This window comes from Chanodichthys erythropterus, chromosome 14 (genome assembly GCF_024489055.1).
Source record: "Chanodichthys erythropterus isolate Z2021 chromosome 14, ASM2448905v1, whole genome shotgun sequence".
NCBI lineage: Eukaryota > Metazoa > Chordata > Actinopteri > Cypriniformes > Xenocyprididae > Chanodichthys > Chanodichthys erythropterus.
This window is the reverse complement of record NC_090234.1, coordinates 24,175,490-24,195,572: the sequence shown is the minus strand read 5'-3', so window position 1 is coordinate 24,195,572 and position 20,083 is coordinate 24,175,490. Positions and strand designations below refer to the sequence as shown.

At 37.6% G+C, this 20,083-nt stretch overlaps 1 protein-coding gene across 2 annotated transcripts; it reads left to right on the top strand.

Moving 5' to 3' along the window:
- The first annotated feature begins 148 nt into the window (after nucleotides 1-148).
- mphosph8 (M-phase phosphoprotein 8) lies at nucleotides 149-19,703 on the top strand. 2 transcript variants are annotated; one of them, XM_067409821.1, is made up of 14 exons: nucleotides 149-400; nucleotides 5,584-5,733; nucleotides 5,856-6,902; nucleotides 9,790-9,880; nucleotides 9,972-10,442; nucleotides 11,213-11,335; nucleotides 11,441-11,529; nucleotides 11,861-12,001; nucleotides 12,204-12,290; nucleotides 13,600-13,754; nucleotides 14,587-14,744; nucleotides 14,834-14,958; nucleotides 15,062-15,145; nucleotides 17,066-19,703. In XM_067409821.1, the coding sequence occupies exons 1-14, from the start codon at nucleotides 302-304 to the stop codon at nucleotides 17,105-17,107; spliced, it is 2,862 nt and encodes a 953-aa protein (XP_067265922.1). In that variant the 5' UTR covers nucleotides 149-301; the 3' UTR covers nucleotides 17,108-19,703. The 2 variants fall into 2 exon arrangements, with proteins under 2 accessions (XP_067265922.1, XP_067265923.1); XM_067409822.1 differs by having other exon boundaries at nucleotides 150-400; nucleotides 5,859-6,902; nucleotides 17,066-19,702.
- The last annotated feature ends 380 nt before the right edge of the window (nucleotides 19,704-20,083 follow it).

Here is a 20,083-nt window from a genome sequence, read left to right as displayed (position 1 = left end):
TTTAGCAGTGGGAAAAGATAACCTCAGTCATATCATCTGTCACCGTTTACACACACGGATCCTCCCTCTCTTGTAGTACTACCCGTGTTGCCATGACCGCGTTATATACGCTACTTTGATGGTGGATTTTCCAGAGCAGATTGCGTGTTTTTTCTTGCGTGACCTGGCAACACCGAGCACTATCAGCGACTGTGCGCTGCTGCTGTGTCTGTGCACTAGTTCGGCTCGATTGCGGCGTTCATGCTTTTAGCGCACATATATACTACACGTAGCGTCAATATTTTGCTTGGTTAAAGGATAAATGGCCTCCGGAGCCGAAAGAGCGGAGCCTGGAGACAGCGAACAGGATGAAGAAGATGTATACGAAGTGGAGAGGATTATTGACATGCGAGTGGAGGAGGTGAGAGAGTGTGTGGTAGCGCTTCGGATGCCATTTTGCTAGCGACTTAGCATGTAGCTATTACTATCCTTAGTAAATACTGCAGATACGTGTATAATAATTAAGATAAGTCCAAATAAATTGTCGAAAGGGACATTTTATGGCCTGTTCGCCTTAAAACAAACTTCCCGCAGAGGAGTGTGTGTGTGTGTGTGTGTGTGTGTGTGTGTGTGTGTGTGTGTGTGTGTGTGTGTGTGTGTGTGTAGCATATTGCTAGCGACTTAGCATGTAGCTATTACTGTTCCTATTAAATACTGCAGATACGTGTATAATTAGTAGGATGACGGCAAAGAATTCGTCGAAAGGGACATAATACGACCTGTTCGCCTTAAAACACAAACTTCCCGTAGCACAGAGAGGCTGTTGTACACTCGTTGTAACTTTCTGACGGTTAGCTCAGCTCGCGCCCGCTTTGAGCCATGAGCAGGGCGCGAGACAAATTGAGGTCCAAAGGCATTGTGCTCTTGTTGTTTACATCACAACCGCTTAAAAATCTAGCTAAATTACTAGTTTAAACCCCGAAATAAACCTACCCACGCCCATAACAAATGCCGAACACGACTAGCGGTGTTTCATGCAGAGGAAAACAATATTGACAGCAGTGACGGTCATTCATGGATTTATGTTGTTGTTTACAGCATCCATGCACGCGCTATTACATCACATTATTAGTCGTTTTGCTCTTTGCACGAATGCATAGAAAAGAGAGAGACTAAATCCTGTGCACATACTTCTGATCAGACAAAATAAATGATGTATGACCACATTAACTGTGTAAACGCATTAATAAATTTCTTAACAAACGTGAAAGATTAATGGCGTATGTCCTGATAGACCTTCATACATGATCTCATAGCAATGATTAAGCATTTTCCTTTAGAAGTAGTTTATTTTATTAGAATATACTAATTATTCGGTAGTTTAGATTATTCAGGGTCTGTTACTGCATCTTAAAAATAGCTTTACTGTACTATGGAAAGCCGTTGTAGACATTTACATTTTACATTTACATTTATTCATTTGGCAGACGCTTTTATCCAAAGCGACTTAAGACATAAATTTGCTCTGGATTTGTTTTGGAGAGGCAGGTGAGGATCTTTCCCTTTTCTTGTTTAGGTGCTTTACGCAAAGGCCTCTTGGGTTCTCATAAAGAGAGAGGGAGGAATATCACATTACAGACCACTTTCATCACCTTCATGTCTAAAGATGCTGGGTTGCCTCAGCATGTGAAATGCTGACTGAATGATTTTTTATTTATTTTTTTGGAAACTGTTTTACTGTTGTTCCAACTGTGTAAAATGCAAGTATAACCGATCACTTCATGCCAGACTGGCTTAGTTTATTTTGGTGAAGCTACATTCAGCAGTGCTTAATCTAGAAATATCACAAGGGCATGAGTGTGTGTTTGTGGAACCGTGTGTCATTAGTGTTTAAAGGACAAGGGTTATGCGACAATGGGAGGATTGTTTTTAAATAACTTAAAGAGGAAAAGACAGATAATGGAGTAGAGTGAGCAGAAAAAGTGTACTTGAAAAGGGATAGCGATAGAAGAACATTACAAACAACTCTGTTGCAGATGAAACCTTGTTGGCTAAGATCAATAAAACCTTGGTAAAGTGTATCGAGGAGGTCAGTGATTAGAGGACAGATAACAAATGGCATGTAAAATCCAATTTTGTACCACTCCGTGCCCTTTGAACTGGAGTCAGTTCTACTGCAGTCACCAGTGTATCTGTAATGTGAAGTAAGTGTATGTGAGAGGCTCTTCCTCTCTGTGTCTTATAATGTTGGAAAGATGTGGGTACTCGTAGTATTGCTCTTTAAAGCCATTTAGATACATTATATGATATTTTAAGCTTATTTGTGGAACAATTTTTGGCTATTTTTTGATCAAGGAACTGTCTCAGTCAGATTATTGTCCCACTTCACTGCTTATCTGCCTTTTATATCTCCCTTCTTACCATATCCTATTATAAAGGATGATGCTCAAAACCAGTGTCAGAAATAAGCTTATTTTTATTTCTTATGAGGGCATTTTCTAACTATATAAAAACACATAGCATCCATTTATGTCTCATACTTCAGTTAAAATAAATTGCATAAAATTCTTTAACAATTATGACTTGCATTTAAAATCAAATGAACATTTAAATTCAAAATTATCTGTAAATAATGCATAAAATGTTATAACACAATAAAGGCTATCCTTGAATACAGTTTAAGTAACTGGTTGATTAGCCTAATGTGTTATATTAAAGCAATGAACATATTGAATATACAACACTGTTCAATATTATTAACAATATTAACAACAATATTAACCAGCACAACTGTTTCAACATTGATAATTATAGGAAATGTTTCTTGAGCAACAAATCAGATATTAGACATCAGATATTAGAATGATTTTTGAAGGATCATGTGACTCTGATGACTGGAGTAATGGTGCTGAAAATTCAGCTTTTCCATCACAGGAGTAAATTACCTTTTAAAATACAAAAAATATTAAAATAGAAAACTAAATTGTAGCCTAATAATATTTCACAATATTACTGTTTTTACATTATTTTTAATGTAATCTAGTATATGCAGCCTTGGGGTGCAAAAGAGACTTCTTTCAAAAACATCAAACAGTTTTACAGATGCAGATTTTACCTTTCAAACTTTTAAACGGTAGTATACATTTAACAAATCTCAACTCTGAGACCACAAATACTCATTTCTTTCACTATCTTGACTGCAGCGGCATTAAAACCCATAACTAAATAGATAGATATCAAATGTTCCATTACATAAAACAAATTTTAAAAAATTTGCCTTGACATTTTAAAAGTCTAATGCATTTTAGTCACTTCCTGTGGCATTTTTGAATTGAGACAAAAAAGCTATGTAATAACAAGGCTGTTTTAATGAGAAATATTTCTGTCTCAGCATTCGTAACAGTTTTATCAAAGTTGTGTCCATTCATACCTACTGCAACATGAGTCAGTCAGTGATGGCTGTGAGCCAGTAACAACCACTCTCAGATTAGCTGACAGCTTGTGCTTCATAGACTACTGCGCTTTGGCAGACACACACAGACAATCATGTCTTTAACTTGCTTGTTTACATAAATACATGATTAACCGCTTCTGTTGTGTAGGAAACTAGCACTCTTAATTTAAGCAAAGGCTCTCGAATATGTTGAATACAACTTATACTTGCTTTAAGATACAGATAGATGTGGGTTTACATACAACAGCCACAAAAGTATGTTGAGTTGCTTGCCAGTGTTGTGAAGTTGATGGAGAAAAGGAGAAAGCCCATCCACTCTGTCATTTGGGATTAAAACATATTATTTGGCTTTGATCTTCAGCTATTATTAATCCTCCAGCTAGAGTCACAGGAAATAAGCGGAGCAGGGAATCAGCTGTGTTTGTTACTTAGCAACACAGCGGATAATGAACTTCCCTTTGAAACTAACCTGTGGCGCTTGGGATGTGTCTGCCAAGCATTAATTACTGCGTCAATGCCTCTAATAAGCATCACCCATCTCATCATTCTCTTTATGTAGCACATGACACTAGAGATAATGTAAGAGGACGTCTGGCACTACTACAGCCTAAGCAGTGTTTTTATAGCCTAAAAAAGTGAAAGACAAAAGTGTTTTTTGAGATAATTTACAGTTAATGTTGTATCTTCTCTTCTGTCTATGAGTGTTTTTTTTTAAGTACTAGACTAGTGTTATTTTAATAGTATTTGAGTTAGCTTTTATCAGTTTTCATTTTTAGTTTGAGTCATTTTGTTTATGTAATTTTTTTTTTATCTTTAACTTATTTTTATTTTAGTCTTAGTAATTTTAATACTTCAATGAAAGGAACGATTCTCATTCCTATAACAGGCTACCTAAAAGAGTCATAAAACACTAAACTCATTCTCCTAGATTTTAACAGAGGTGTTTGTTTTGCACCTCATAGTATAAAATATTAGCATCCGTTCATTTTTATTGTTGGGAAAACTGGTTAATTTTTTGCTGTTTTGTCTTCGGAGTCCCAGAATATGTGTGTATTTGTGTACTGTAAGTTTAAAAAAACCATGTGAAATATATTTGTTTACTTTGATGCATGCAGTGGTGAATTGCAGCGTGCAATTGTGGGAATCTTTGATGTTTTCAACCAAGTAAATCCAAATTTAGTTTTAAGGTTTTTAGGAAAAATTAATCTTAAACATCTTCTAGTTTTTTTTTGTTTTTTTTTCCCCAACTAAACCTCTCTCTTGCCATGAATATAGCTGTAGAAGCGGGCATGGCGTTAAAAGAAAGCATCAACTCAAAGAGAGTGAAATAAAATAGATTGGACCTGTTGTCTGTGTCCCCCTCCACTCCACAGCGTACCACGCCCAATTTGGTAGAATTTTTCAAAACTGGGGGGAGAACTAAACCTTGGCCTTCAATGCCTGCGAGCACTTTTTCCCAATTGGACAAAGCATTTTTACTTCACGCACTCGCTGTTGTACTATTCTTTGAAATGACTGGGCAACTCTGAATAATTGTTCTCCTAACCATCAGGAAGCAGCAGTGAGAAGTAAGGTACACACGTGGTGATGTTTTTTTTTTTTATTGCACCTCACCAAACATTTTCTTTTTGTTTTTTTTCTTAACAAAAGAACCAAACCCATAAATCTTGAGATTGTTACTTGTGACATTAGAGCAAAATATACAGATATGAGAACATGCGTATAAATCTAAATAAAAAAAAAAAAAAAAAGATTAAATATATTTTTTAGTTTAATTTTCATTTTTTTTTTATTAAACATGGACCTTTATTTTCATTAAAAAGGCTTATTTCTGCTATTGTAGGCTCATTTTGTAAATGTAAGCAATTAATTTGGACATGCGCAAACTGGGTGCTTGACAGACGTCGGCCAGAATCAGCTTGAAGTTGTGCATCTTCGGAAGCGGGAAATAGGGTCTCGTGCACTCAACGGTCATGTGCAGTTGCGGCGAGTTTAAACCAAGCTTAACCGGTGCTGAAATAGGGGGTTTCATGCCCCTTAAATGAGTGTATAAACCTGTATGTTTTCATGAGCATTACTGACATTGCCGTTTGGAGATTGTAGATAACCCAATGGCAGGCCATAATCTTTGACCTCTAACATTTTTGTAGGGAGTGGTGCTGTATCGGGTGCGATGGAAGAACTATTCATCGGAAGATGACACCTGGGAGCCTGAGGCACATCTGGACGACTGCAGGGAGGTGCTGCTGGCCTACAAGAAGGCCCTTGCTGAGATAAAGCCAAAGAAAGAAAGTGGCATGGTGAGACTCTTAAGATGTATTCACATTATTGTAGTTTTTCTAAGGACTTGTACGGACAAGGCAATATCTGGTTCACTTGCTCAAGTCTTTTTGAATACTGATTTGTGTTCCGTTGTACCTAGAAGCTGCCCATGAAGAGTGATCTGTTTGATGCTGACTCGGAGAGTGAAAGCGATAAGGATAAACCCAAAGATTCACCTATAAAGAAGAAGAAGAAGAAAAAGAAGAAAGTGGAGGAATCAGATGATGAGATGCCTGTGAAGGAGAAGAAGAAGAAGAAAAAGAAGGAGAAATGGAGGGAGGACAAGCCTCTGCCTGCGCCTGAGTCTGATGAGGAAGAGGAGGAGGAGGAGGAGAGCAGGGATCCTTCCCCTTCACCTCCTAAAAAAGAGACAAAGAAGAGGCTCATTGAATCAGATGAAGACGATATCCCAGTTACTCCTAAGAAACAAAAAAAGCTTGACAAGCCTAAAGATGGAGGAAAACATAGGAAAGATAGTGGAGAAGACCGCAAGAAAAAGAAAATCAAGTCAAAAAAAGAGATCGATTCCTCGGACGAAGAGGATGATAAGAGCGACGTGCCCTCTGAGTCCCACACGGATGATACGACAAACACAGAAACAAATGATTCCTTCAAAACTACATCAGCAAAATCCACAGACAAATCTGTGCGAAGTGAGAGCGGAGGCGACCTCAAGCAGGCCAAGCAGAAGAAGGCCAAGCCTGACCTGAAACTGCAAGGTTTCAAAGACCTGATTCAAGAGAAGAAGCCTAAAAAAGTAGAGGTTTCAACAGCTGTGCTCAAAGAAAGTGGTGCAAACAAGCTCAAGAACCATACTAGTAGCAAGAGCACTAGCAAGTCTTCTCGCAGCGAGGAGGAGCTCGATTCCAGTGACACGGGGGCAGCTACCTCTGCGCCTAAGTCAAAGGTCAAAAGCAAAGGGCAAGAAGCAGCCCTGCCTTCTCAGCGGCTCTCATCTGCCTCTTCCTCCTCCTCATCATCCACAGCATCAACAGCCCCCATCAAATCCAAAGAGGAAGAGCCGAAAGAAGAAGGTGGTGAGAAGGGTGGGGCCTCTCACATGTTTGAGAAGTTCCTGCTGAACTGTGAGGCAAAAGATCGTGCACCAAGGAGACAAGGGGACCAGAACAAGAATGCAACTCCAAAGGTACATGTCTATACATCTCTGATGGAACCCATTTTATTCCTTTCCTTATTTTGGCATTTTTGACATAAGGCAAAAATTCCCTCTCACTCTGTTATACACACTACCGTTCAAAGGTTTAATGTTTTTGAAAGAAGTATCTTTTTCTCACCAAGGCTACATTCATTTGATCAAAATTACTGCAAAAGATGATCCTTCAGAAATTATTCTAATATGCTGGGCCCGTATGTATAAAGCCACTAAAATGTTAGTCTTAAGTGTGTCAAAATTCTAAGAATGACATCGTTTTACTCTTATTCTTAGACTTAAGAATAAGTGTGATTCATAAAGGTTCCTAAGTGTCAAGACTAGGTCTTGGCTCCTAAATTATTTAAGAGAGCTGTAGAGGTGTCTCAACCTAGTTAAGAGTAACAAGATGGCAGCAAAGAAGAGGATACATGCTTTCCAATGAAGATATACTGTATTGGAGTTATATGATGATAGCCTGGTAATACCAGACTCTGCTACTTCACTTTGCTTCGTAGACAGAGTCTGGAATGGCATAATAGAGAAGTGTTTTCTCTCTCGCTAGGGGGCGCTTGTCTGAAGTTTAAAATCATTGGTTATCTGTAAGCCAATCAGATACGTTTAGTTATGACGTATGTTATGTGCCTGTACAGCCGCATTGAAGCACAGACATCATGCATCGAACTCAAATCTATGATTGAACTTCCACTGTAAACCTGTTGTAAACACATGATAAAACAAATGTTTATCAAACACTCTTCTTGTTCTGGCTTCAGTTTGGAAAAGAGTTGAATGTTCTCCATAACAGAGCGAATTGCATCCCATGTCTCGTTTCCCATTTCCGCGGTCGTTTCGGTTTTCGATTTCTCTAACCTACAATGTAAAACTCAGCGCTTAGCATCTACGTCACGGCTCTCAGCCCGCCCTCTGTTCGTTGATTGGCCCGGCTGTTTCCAGACCGCTGGCAGACAGAAAGCTCTGACGCTGTATCAGACTGAGTACAGAAGCGAAATGAAATTGAGCGGAAGTAGGAAGTCTGACGTAGTCAGGCTAATATGATGACACAGATTTGATAAAATTATATAAACTTGATTGTCAATTCTTTTTGTAACTGACCTAATAAGACATTTTAATAGTTTTAAATAAATGTAATAAATTTAACAAATATTACTTAAACAATAATTAATGTTTAATGCATTTAAAAGGTGCTATATGCGATTTCTCAATTTCGTTGTTGAACTGATGATATTTGAAATCAACCCAAACAAACATTGCGCCGCCGCTGCTCTGAGTCGGTCTCGAACCCCGGCCCGATCACTGCTGTCATGCAAGGCATATGCACTGTCAATGACGGCAAACACCTCTAGTGGGCGTCAGTGTGCAGTAGTTTACCTGCAAAACTCTCACTATCTAGCCATTGTTACACACATAATGAGAGTGGATGTCTGTGTATCACAGCTGACGCGAAACAAAATGCTTCACGAAAAATAAAGCGCAGATGATGAACGAACAAGGAAGCACAAAAAATTTAACATACAGTACACAAGAGTAAATACAAACAAGAGTTTCTTGTTAATTGCAAACAATTTTGCTTAAACCATCAAAATATGAGGAAAATATTTTTATTTTGATGTTTGTTATTTAAATGATTTTAAAATATGACATTGACTACAACATAATCAGTTTTTAATATTTAATTGGTTTTCTCTTGTTTTTGCATGTGTTCATAATTTCTTTGTATGACAGCCTGGCCAAAAATAATTTGAAATTTCATTTCATTATAACATTGTATAACAATTGACTCCAAGCACAGCTACACAATATGCTTACATCTTTTAACACATTTTTAAAAATATTTGAAGGCTGAAGATGTCAATTTTCATACAGCTGGACATCACATTTGGCCACTACTCTATAGCAGTTCATTGACTTTCCAACTGACCATCAATGCGGCAAAATAAAGCCACTTTTATGTTGACTGTGGGCTTTCCTGCAGTTGTTGGAGCCGTTGATGAATGCGTTCACATCATTGCTCTAACTGTAAATGAGGACACGTATATCAGTAGAAAAAGATTCCACACCATCAATACAAATTTGTGGAAATTTTGCACAATGCAAAGCTATTGCTTTTAAATAAATTTAAATATTAAAACGTTTTTTTTTTTGTTTTTTTTTATTGTTTTTTTTATAATAACATTAAATGATTGGTATTGTGCTGCTGTGACTTCACCCTGATAGACTCACTATTGGCTGATTCAGAGGTTGAGGGCGGCCATTTTGAGTTGACGTCTTTGTAGTCCTAAGTCAGCACTTAAGAATCCGTCTTCTACTTTACTAAAAGTTGCTTTTAGCTTCTTTATAAAAGTCTCCTACTCTTAGAAAAGTCCTACTCTTTACTAAGAAATTTTTGACACTTAAGTCAAAACTTAAGACTATCTTAAGAGAATTTCTGAGAAGTTTTATACATATGGGCCCTGATTTGCTGCTGAAGAAACATTTCTTATTTTCGATACCATAGTTGTGCTGCTTAAATTTATCACGGTTTCCACAATAATATTTTCTTTAGTGATTAAATGAAGTTCAAAAGAACAGCATTTATTTTAAATAGTAGTCCTTTGTAACAATGAAAAGGTTTTTACTGTCACTTTTGATCAAATGAATGCATTCTTGCTCAATTGAAGTATTAATTTTTTTTTTTTTTTTTTTTTTTTTTAACCTTCCTGACTCCAAACTTTTCAGCGGTAGTGTAAGTATTAATTATTTTTCTTTTACTTACTGGCAGCCACCAAGAATGCTTGGAAATGTTTTCAGAAAATGTAATATCTAGTGTTGTGTTTGTGATTTGACAGTTTTTTGTTTTGTTTTGTTTTTACTTGTTTTACAGGGTGCAGGGAAAAATGACAAGAAAACAAAATTGTCAAAGCAGTCTCCTGCACGGAAACCTGATTCGGATAAGACAGAGAAGGCAAAAGATGGTAAAATACATTTGCAGCTGACTTTCACTTTTAATGGTCTTGTGCTGTGCTTGATCACCTGATATTAACAAATACATTCTTCTCCTACCAGTGCCACGACCAGGTCAGAGTCCTGTCTCCATGGAGCTAGACGAGAAACAGGAGAAGGGAACATCCGAGATGGAGAAAAGTGATAAATCAGATGAGCCGGCCCCAAAGTCTAAGGAGGTATTACAAAGGGAGCAGAGAGAGGAAGAGCAAAGGAAGAGGAAAGAAAAGATGGAAGAGGAAGAGAGGAGGAGGAAAGAAAGGATTGAAGAAGAGGAGAGAAAGAAAAAAGAAAGAATCGAGGAAGCCCAACGGGAGAGAAAAGCACGCATGGAGGAGGCGCAGAGACTGGCAGAAGAAGCCCGGCAAGAGCGGCTGGAAAGGAAGTCCATGACGGAGTCCATAGCGTCTCCTGACTCTACAGAAGACTCCAGGTGGAAGGACAAGAGGAGAAGAAGTGAATCACGGGTCTTCACCGCCTGCGATGACAATCAGGACTCTCAGGAGACTATGGAGCGCTCAGACAAAACTCCTGGTTTGTACATGTCAATGTGAAGTTAAAAGAGGTTCATCTTTTAAAATCATGTCTTGAGATTGTTCATTTGCGCTAGGGCTGCACGATTAATCAAAATAAAACCGAAATCGCATATGTGCGATTACGGAATTGTGTGTTTCGGATTGAGGGGCACCAATGTGTTCTTATACGTGAGTGCAGCTCATGATCCAGTGTTTTCAGTGTCTCAGAGCAGCTTGCTTCACTGTAAATAATGATCCACACAAAATCATCTCTGCATCTGAGTTTGGTTCGTTTATAACATGCATTTGAAAAAGCAACATGTTTCAAAATAAAAGCTTGATGGTTTAATGTTTAAAAATGAAGTGAAGAAAGTTATACATTTGATTTTTAAAATTTTAAACCTGTACTGTAAATAACATTTTTATTTTCTTTAAATACTCTTCTTTTTTTTTTATAATATTTTTAGTAATAATAATCATAATTAAAATAATAATTATTGTTTGTATTTTTAGTCCTATTTTTGCCAAATTGTAAACAAGCACATTAAACCAGGTTCCTTTAAAAAAAAAAAAAAATATCGCAATTACACTTTTTAAAATAAAAAAAATTCCAGTACAATTTTTTTCCCCCAAATCGTGCAGCCCTAATTTGGACTTTTTTTTTAGCTGTTTTTTAATGGAATAGCACATTGTGTGATCCATAGGCATTTGCCTATTATATATGTATTATAGGCTATGTATGCGAATGCATAACCTATGCATAAGTAACCATGAGTCTCTGTGTGACAGACAGGGGACTGCCATCTCTTAATCTTGGGGTGGAGCTCAAGCTGGACTGGATGACACTGGAGGACTTTCAGAAACACTTGAATGGAGAGGATGAGAATCTCTCTCCGCTTGCCTTAACTCCCAGTGAGTGACAACACAGAAAAACAATGCATCATCTTTCGTTTATTGTAACACTCTTAATTTTCCTCTCCTTTTCTCCCTTTTTTTTGTTTACCATCTAACTCTTAGCTGAACTACGAGAAGCGGTGAAAAATGGGAATTACCTGGCAGTAAAACGTGCACTTAGTTCCAAAGAGGACTACAATCTGGACCAGGAGGTATGCTACTTGTTTCTCTTTCTCTCTTCTTCCTCTTATTTTTCTATCTCTGCCTGTGTCTGTCTTGAAATCTGTTATGACTTTTCAGAGAAACTGGGTCATGTTACAGTTCATCATTCAATCCCTGTGTTAACCATCACTCACCGAGCAGGAACAGACGTTTTCACTCAAATGAACATACATCTATTATAATGTAATGAAATATTTTGAATTTAATTGAAATTGAATCAGTGAAGAAAGATGTTTTTTGGGGGTCTAGAAAAGTAAACCTATTTGAGATGATATCATGTGAACATTTTTGAATGTTTTGTTTATGTGCTGCCACCTGCAGGACTCTAGCGGCATGTCCTTAACGCTGCTGGCTGCTGCAGGTGGTCAGGATGATGTCCTCAGGCTGCTGATTAAGAAAGGAGTGAAGGTTAACGCCAGACAGAAGAATGGCACCACTGCCCTGATGCATGCTGCTGAAAAGGTGAGAACAACACTGCTCTATTCAGGAACCCTCACAATGGCGGTTTCACTTCAAACACTAAATCCAAGAGAGTATTAGCATATTTTGTATAGTATTGTTATATTTGTCTTAGTATAGTTAAGCATTCATTTTCTATGTGATTTTGTTGGTAAGTGCACAGTCCCTCATCTGTCTCTATTATAACCCGTCCTGTTTGGTGCAGAACTTCTTGACGACAGTGGCCATTCTTCTGGAGGCAGGAGCATCTGTAAATGCCCAAACTCTGGGTGGAGAAACGGCTCTCATGAAGGTGAGAAGGTTCTTATATTCAGGGATTTTTCAGGGCAATTTGAGGGGTGGGTGGGGGCATCCCCCTTGTTTAAAAAATGACAAAAAGCATCCCCTCTGTAAAACCACCATCCTTCCCTCCTTGCCATCCCCATTAGATTAAAAGTGTTGTGTATTATGCAAAACTTGCAAATTAAATATTATACTTCTCTATGTATGATAATTAACAAACTATAAATAACAGCGATTGACTAATCAGAACTCAATACTGTAACGCGCTGCGCTCAGTCAAGCAAGCTTTAGTCATTTTTCGTGCCTTTCAAATTGGCCAAGAGAACTGTTCAAACGCATCTTTGGACATTCTTTAAAAAGAAGCGAACAGAGGGTATGATATTTCTTTGATTAGTGTTTAAGGACATTCCCCTGACATTAAATTAAATAAGAATAATGAACATAGCTAAAGTGCATCGATTTAATAAGGGATCGTCAAAGTTGCATTGAATTATTGTAAGTGAATGCAATCTCTGAGGTTATAATTCAAACATTCATATGTTAGCTAAATGTGCTTGTTTATTTATGCATTTATTTAAAAAAAAAAAATAAATCCTGAGCCACTGTTTAAATCTGCACAGATATTATTCAAGCCACAGCGAACAAAGACTGTATCACTAAGTTATTTAGAATAGAAAGGATGTTTGCTCTGTACATGTGACTGTGAGGGATGAGAGACAGTTCTGAGAAGAGGGAGAGAGAGCGTTCCATTCAGAAATGATCGCCCTTTTCTTTTTATCTTTATTCTTTACAATCCACTGTTAGAGCTTTGAATAAATAATTCACAATAAAAAAATAATTCAATAAATAAATCAAAAATAATTGTCATTTGGAACTCGTTTATAGAGTTATTTTTATTTTTTTAAAAGTCTGTTGATTATAATTAACACTCCAGTGCCTACCGAGGCATTTTTTAGGTAGTTTGGCACACAGTGATTGTGTGTGTTTGTGTGTGTGTGCATGAGAGAGAGTCTCATGCTCAGTCATATTACTACATATTACTACAATAATTTCATTTATTTTTGTTTTGTTTTTTGACGAACAGGAATTATTTGAAATATAATTTTTGTGACAATGTAAATGTCATTACTGTGACCTTTTATCAATTCAGTGTATCCTTACCGAATAAAAGTATTAATTTCTTTCAAAAAATAACATTTTACTGTAGTGTTTGATTATTAATTTTATTAAGTTGTGCTTTAACTTTTAAACAGTTTGCACTTTTAAGTAATAACTTTTGTTATGTGCTGATTCCTGATTGTTGTATTTTTCTTTCTAAGGCTTGTAAAAGGGGCAATGCAGATGTGGTTCGCCTCCTGCTGGAATATGGGGCTGACTGCAACATCCTGTCTAAACACAAGAACACTGCCTTGTACTGTGCCAAAGTTAGCAACAATGTGATGGTATATGATCTCATCAAAGACCACATGCAAACGTGAGTGTTTGTTATTTATTATCTCGAACACTGCTGTCTATGTATATACACTGCGTGCATAATTATGCAGGTTGATGAAAGTACATTTTACCAATTCCAAACCACATCAATATTAAAAACTACTATTAATTTTGTATTTAATCATTTATAAGTGATATATAATTGTTCATGAAGGCTGGAAGTGAAAAACGCCTTATATTCAGGTGTGCATAATTATTAAGCAGGTTTTCTTATACAGATAAAATGAGCCTAAAAGAGATTTAGCTCAGACTGAAAAGTCAAAAATTATTAAATGCTCATGAGAAGGATGTTATACTAATGCAATACCAGAAATTGGAAAGTTAAAGCATGACCATTAGACAGCAAAATGCTCATTGGTTCAGCAGAGTCAGACAAAAACAGGTGGAGAAGAAAAGACCCGTTAACTGCAAAAGAATTAAGAATTAAGGTGAAGAATTAAGTGTGAAACCATCAGGATTCCTTTAGTCTCCAGTGCCACCATTTTACAGAACTGCAACCTACCTGGAGTCTCCAGAAATCCAGGGTGTCAGGATCTCAGAGACTTAGGTTAGGTAAAGAATCCTAAAAAATGACCCCCACTTAATAAGAATCGCAAGCTGAAGTGTAGTAAAAATTTATGAAGAATTTTTTATATGCTTTATAGACAGACTGCACACATTCTGGAAGATAAATTCTTCAAACACTGGTACAAGAGGATGTTGTGGTGGTCCTTCAAGTGTCTCTCTCAATCTGTCTGTCTGTAAAGCCTGTGTGTGTGTTAATGTGTCAATACATTGAATATAAAAATGCATGTGTGAAATGTATCTCACAGGTTATCAACAGTGGCAGAGGAGACAATCAGAGCTTATTTTGAAACGCGGCTGGCACTGCTGGAACCTGTATTTCCTCTGGCTTGCCACAGATTGTGCGAGGGACCAGACTTTTCACTGGAGTTCAACTACAAACCCCCTCAACACACACCTGGGGAAGGTGAGATACTTGCTTCAAAATCTTCTGTTCTCAATAACTGCCATGTTATTTACCAATTTAGTGTGCCATTATTGTGTTTTCCGTCTCAGGATCTGGCATCCTGCTTTTCATCTTCCATGCAAACTTCCTTAATGAGATCACAGCTAGGCTTTGCGGGCCCTGTAGTGTCCATGCTGTCGTCCTGAATGACAAGTTTCAGCTGCCCATCTTCTTGGTAAGATGCTGATGTCATGAATGATCCTTATTCAAATGTATAATTTCTTTGTTCTGTTGAATGTCTGCAGTCTCTCACATTCTGTATGCTGCTCCCCCTACAGGACAGCCATTTCATATACTCTTTCAGTCCTGTTCAAGGAGCCAATAAACTGTTCATTCGTCTGGCAGAGTCCCCCACAGCTAAGGTAATTGTGACTGTTTTACATTAATATTTATATGAGAGTTTAGATACTGCTGTATAAATGCCAGAACATGCACCAAATCAAGCAAACAAGTGGGACAACATGGCATCTGCAAAATAATCAAACTTGTAGCTATCTTGGTTCCCATGGTTCTTTGGAACTACCAGGGAATGTAAAAGTTGCCCCTATCTGTTTTTTAAATGCATAGTATTAAAATTATTGTAAACAATTTATTGGGGGGGGTTTGTTCTTACCTTCTTGCCTTTGGTGGACCCTAACCACCTAGAGGACAGCGCCCCATCCAAGAAGCCACTATCACTTTAGTGCTTCCTTAGCTATGCAACACTCCTCCCAAGTACTCTTTACAATAAAAAGGTTCATTAGCGACCGGCCGGTAGTAACTTCAGACACAACAGAGCAACTCAACGACCAAAAAATACACACGCTATAACTTGTAGATTAAAAATTCTCAAGTTGAAACAAACATGTATTACACTCATACTGGTATGGCTTGCTGCTGACAGTATTCTCATATTCATTACTAAAGTTTAGACTTATTAAATCATGTGAGGAGCATTTTTATATGAGCCTGTGAGAAGCATATTATTTTGAGATCATAAAGTAAGAATTAAGCAAAACTAATAAAACACTTCCATTACCACTCTTTTAAAGAAAACATTTCATTCTTCATCAAAAATGTCATCCAAAATTACAATACAGAAGGTCTTTTGATACTTCAGTTACATTGCGACTTTAATAGTTTTTTCTTTTTTCAGGCCTGTCATGGAATTCCCATGTGAAAAATCTGAAAAGCCATGGAAATATATTAATAAAAATAGCGTCTGGTTTTTCTTAGAATAATTCTGTGTAGATTTTTTTATTATTCATTTAAACTCATTCTAATCAATTCACAAATCAGTCTGAAGGGTACATAACACACACAGTTTCTGCCAATCTCCTGTTAATCTTGAGTACCTATAGAGTAGTATTGCATCTTTCATATCTCCGAAGAGTCTTTAGTTTTATCAGATTTATAAAAGGCCGATATGCTGTACCGATTTTTCCGAAAACAGTCGAGCTCCTGGAGACGTGCCATGGCCAGAGCTAAAGAGTCACAACATTACACACAATACATCATTGCATTATCCCTGGTTAACTTTTGATTCACTATACGTTCATGTTTACATTATATGCACGATTGTCAACAAAACACAGATATTTGGTGCTGTTTTACTTATCGCCTGTAGTACTGTGGTACTTTCGGAATATTTTATCGCTGGGGCTGCTCCATCTTTCAGTTTCAAACGATCTGCAAATCCAGCATTCCTGTCACTGAAATGCTAGGAATAAACACTTGCACAACTCCGTTGCTGCCCTGGAAAAACAAACTGCATCCACTGAACCCTTATCGCTGGGTTCTTTGGGAAGCTGAACAAGGTTATCTTTCCCTCACAACCAGAAACACCTTTCTTTGGTGACATTGTTGACTCTTTGGTCTAAAAACAAAATGACGACACTGCCGACGGCTTCCGTAACCTGAATGAAGCACATTGATGGGCGTGCTATTGCTCTCGCTCTGTTTGATGTGTGTACGCACTCTTCTGGGAGAATTGTCCATACAAGGAATTATGCCCTTTATGACATCATACAGGGCCATACTCAGAAAAAAACTGAATACGAACCCTGAAGGAGAGTATTTGGCACAGAAATACTGTCATACATCCAACTCATTTTTTTGAAACTTTGGCCATGTTTAGCATGAGAATCCAACTCTTTAACAGTGTAAATAAGTCAGAATGCATGAAATAGCATTATACATCCCCTTTAAAAATCCTTATCATGGAAAAGTGGTAACTCTGAGCTAAGCAAGCTTTATGATAATTTAAATGTATTAATCAGATATGTGTTTCTCTCTTTCCACAGGTTAAACTCCTCATTTGTGCATACAGAGTCCAGCTACAGTGATGCCACAGTCCTCCCTTCCAGGTCAAAGATCACTGCAGGAGCTCGGCCTTTCCGAGAACTGAGACTTTTCCTACACTTGACACATGCTGAGCAGGAGACAGTTTAGAAACGGTTTTGTTTTATTTTGGGGAAAGACTGAAGTACTAACAGGTCATTAACAACAGTCACAAATCACGGTGTGACTATAAATTCATGCTTGGTTAAGTGTTGTAACGAGTTTCTGGAGGTCTGATTTTTGAATAGCAACTGCATTACACGTGAGGTCAGCATGAAGTGTGACGCATTGGGCTTATATCTGAAGGTCATTTGTAAATCTTGTTTGTAAAGTGTTCCTTTTATTATTTTTTCTTTTTAAATAGAATAATTTATCACTTCAGATTTACCCATTGTTCTATGTTCTGTGATTAACCCGACCACACGCTCGTCTGATGTGCTTCTATCTGCATCGCTTCTGCAGAGTGAATGAAGTAATGAACGAGTGGTTCTTGTCTCCCTGTCGCTTTGTGCTCGTGGGACTGACAAGACTGGACCCAAGTGTGACTTTGAACACGAGTGGGTGCTTTTTGTTTCCTGAGAATGTGATGGTTTTTAAAAAGCATGAACTAATGGCGTGAATCCTAAATTGGACAAAATGAAGCCATTATAGTTGAAGAAATGTATGAATGTGTACAATTGGTTCGTGAGGTATTTTAAGGGCTTCTTTGTGTTTGCATTGAGGGGAGGATCCACACAGGTTGAAGTCATCCAAGTACGAGTGATCAGTAGAACAGGTTTTTTTTAATGCTGATTAGTAGGGAATGTGATATTTTTCATGTGTGTACCTATGTGTTTGGCAGGTTGTACATCAGTTCAGTTTAATTTCTTATTAGATTTTGCATTTGACTTTAGTTATATAACTGTTAAAATGGCAGCACATGAGCTCAGGTCATCTTCTCATACTGATTATACAAGTCACATGAGTGTAGTTTTCACAGACATTATATAAAATCGTTTGATTAAACTAAGAGTTGGATCAGGACTTTACAGCTGGGCTCATCCTGAAAAGTTTTAGAAGTGGAGTCAAGAGTTCTTTTATTCTGTTCATGACCTACCTCTTTTTCTCCCGTCATTGTACTATTAGTAAGTGTGAGAGAGACTGCTCATTGATTCACATCATCTTTTGACTACAGTAAATAAACTGTACATATATTTCCATAACAATCAATATTTTGTCTTCAGTCCTCTTTAATACAGCAACCTACACAGTTCTGAAAGAAATAAAGTTGTTCTCTTATCTGGTGCAGCATTGGAGATTTTCATCCCTGCAGTTTAATTTAATATACACATTCATTGTAACAAGGAAATCTGTATTTCATAACAAATGCATGCTAGAATGTGTTCAGATGGGAAAGATGGGCCTTAGCCAACATACACACTAGAGATGGTTGTGATAGAAATGTCTTTACTATATATTCTATAAGGGCAACAGATTTTTCACAGTCCAGAGGGTTACAGAATTAGTTTTGAGTTTACAAAACCTAACAAATCCAATCAGGCTTTGTTGGTACCTCAAGCTTTCTCTGTCAACTAATTATGGAACGTGCACATGAAAGTGTGACATCAGTAGCTAACAACTAAGCACATGCTTGGAAAAATATTAAGAGTGTTCGACTTGAAGTGGCACTGCGCAGACCTATGTATGTGTGTTTTTATATTATATATAATCATCAGATCTCAATGGGGAAAATATCATGCTGCATATCTATACTGATATGGACTGGGTAATGTGTTAGGAACGAAAGGATGCCACATCATTTGATGGAAATGAAAATTATCAAAAGAGGACTGAATTCAAAGACACCCCGAAAGTCAAAGTGAAAAAAATGATGCAGCAGGCTAGTCTGTTTTGCTGAAATTTCATTGCAGCAACTCAAAATGGTACTCAGTAGTTTGTATGGCCCCCACATGCTTGTATGTGCTCCTAATGAGACGATGGATGGTGTCCTCGGGTATTTCCTCCCAGATCTGGACCAGGGCATCACTGAGCTCCTGGACAGTCTGAGGTGCATCCTGGCGGTGTCGGATGGACTGAAACATAGTGTCCCAGAGGTGTTCTATTGGATTTAGGTTAGGTGAGCGTGGGGGCCATTCAATGGTATCAATTCCTTCATCCTCCATGAACTGCCTGCATACTCTTGCCACATGAGGCCGGGCATTGTCATGCACCAGGAGGAACCCAGGACCCACTGCACCAGCGTGGGGTCTGATAATGGGTCCAAGGATTTCATCCCGATACTTAATGGCACGTATTGATGTGCCATCCTGGAGGAGTTGGACTGCCTGTGCAACCTCTGTAGGGTCCAGGTTTCGCCTCATGCTACCAGTAGTGACACTGACCCTAGCCAATTGCAAAACTAGTGAAAAAACAGAAAAGATGAGTAGAGACAAAAATGTCAGTGGCCTCCACCTGTAAAACCATTCCTGGTCGTCTCATTGTTGCCCATCTAGTGCACCTGTTGTTAATTTCATAAACACCAAAGCAGCTGAAACTGATTAACAAGCCCCTCTGCTACTTAACTGACCAGATCAATATCCCAGTAATTTAATTGACTTGATGCTATTCTCTGATTAAAAAGTGTGCCTTTATCTTTTTTTGAGCTGTTTCAATAAACTTAAAATATATTATTTATATATAAAATCAACATTTGTAAAAGAGTGTTTTTTATATTTCTGCATCGTTTTTAATTCGATTATGCTTCATGGGACTGTAGTTCTTTCCCTCACTAGAGCCGGTCTTGTGTGTATTTGTAGTTTGTATTTTTGAATAGACTGGAACATGTAAGCTCACATGTAGGCTAGTTCTTTTAAAGCTTTATCTAAAGTTTATTTACATTACATTACATATTATCTATATATATTCACTGAAATTAAATTGTTAATATAATTCATATTAAATGTTAAAACCGATGGTTAAAACTAAAATTGCTCATGGGTAAT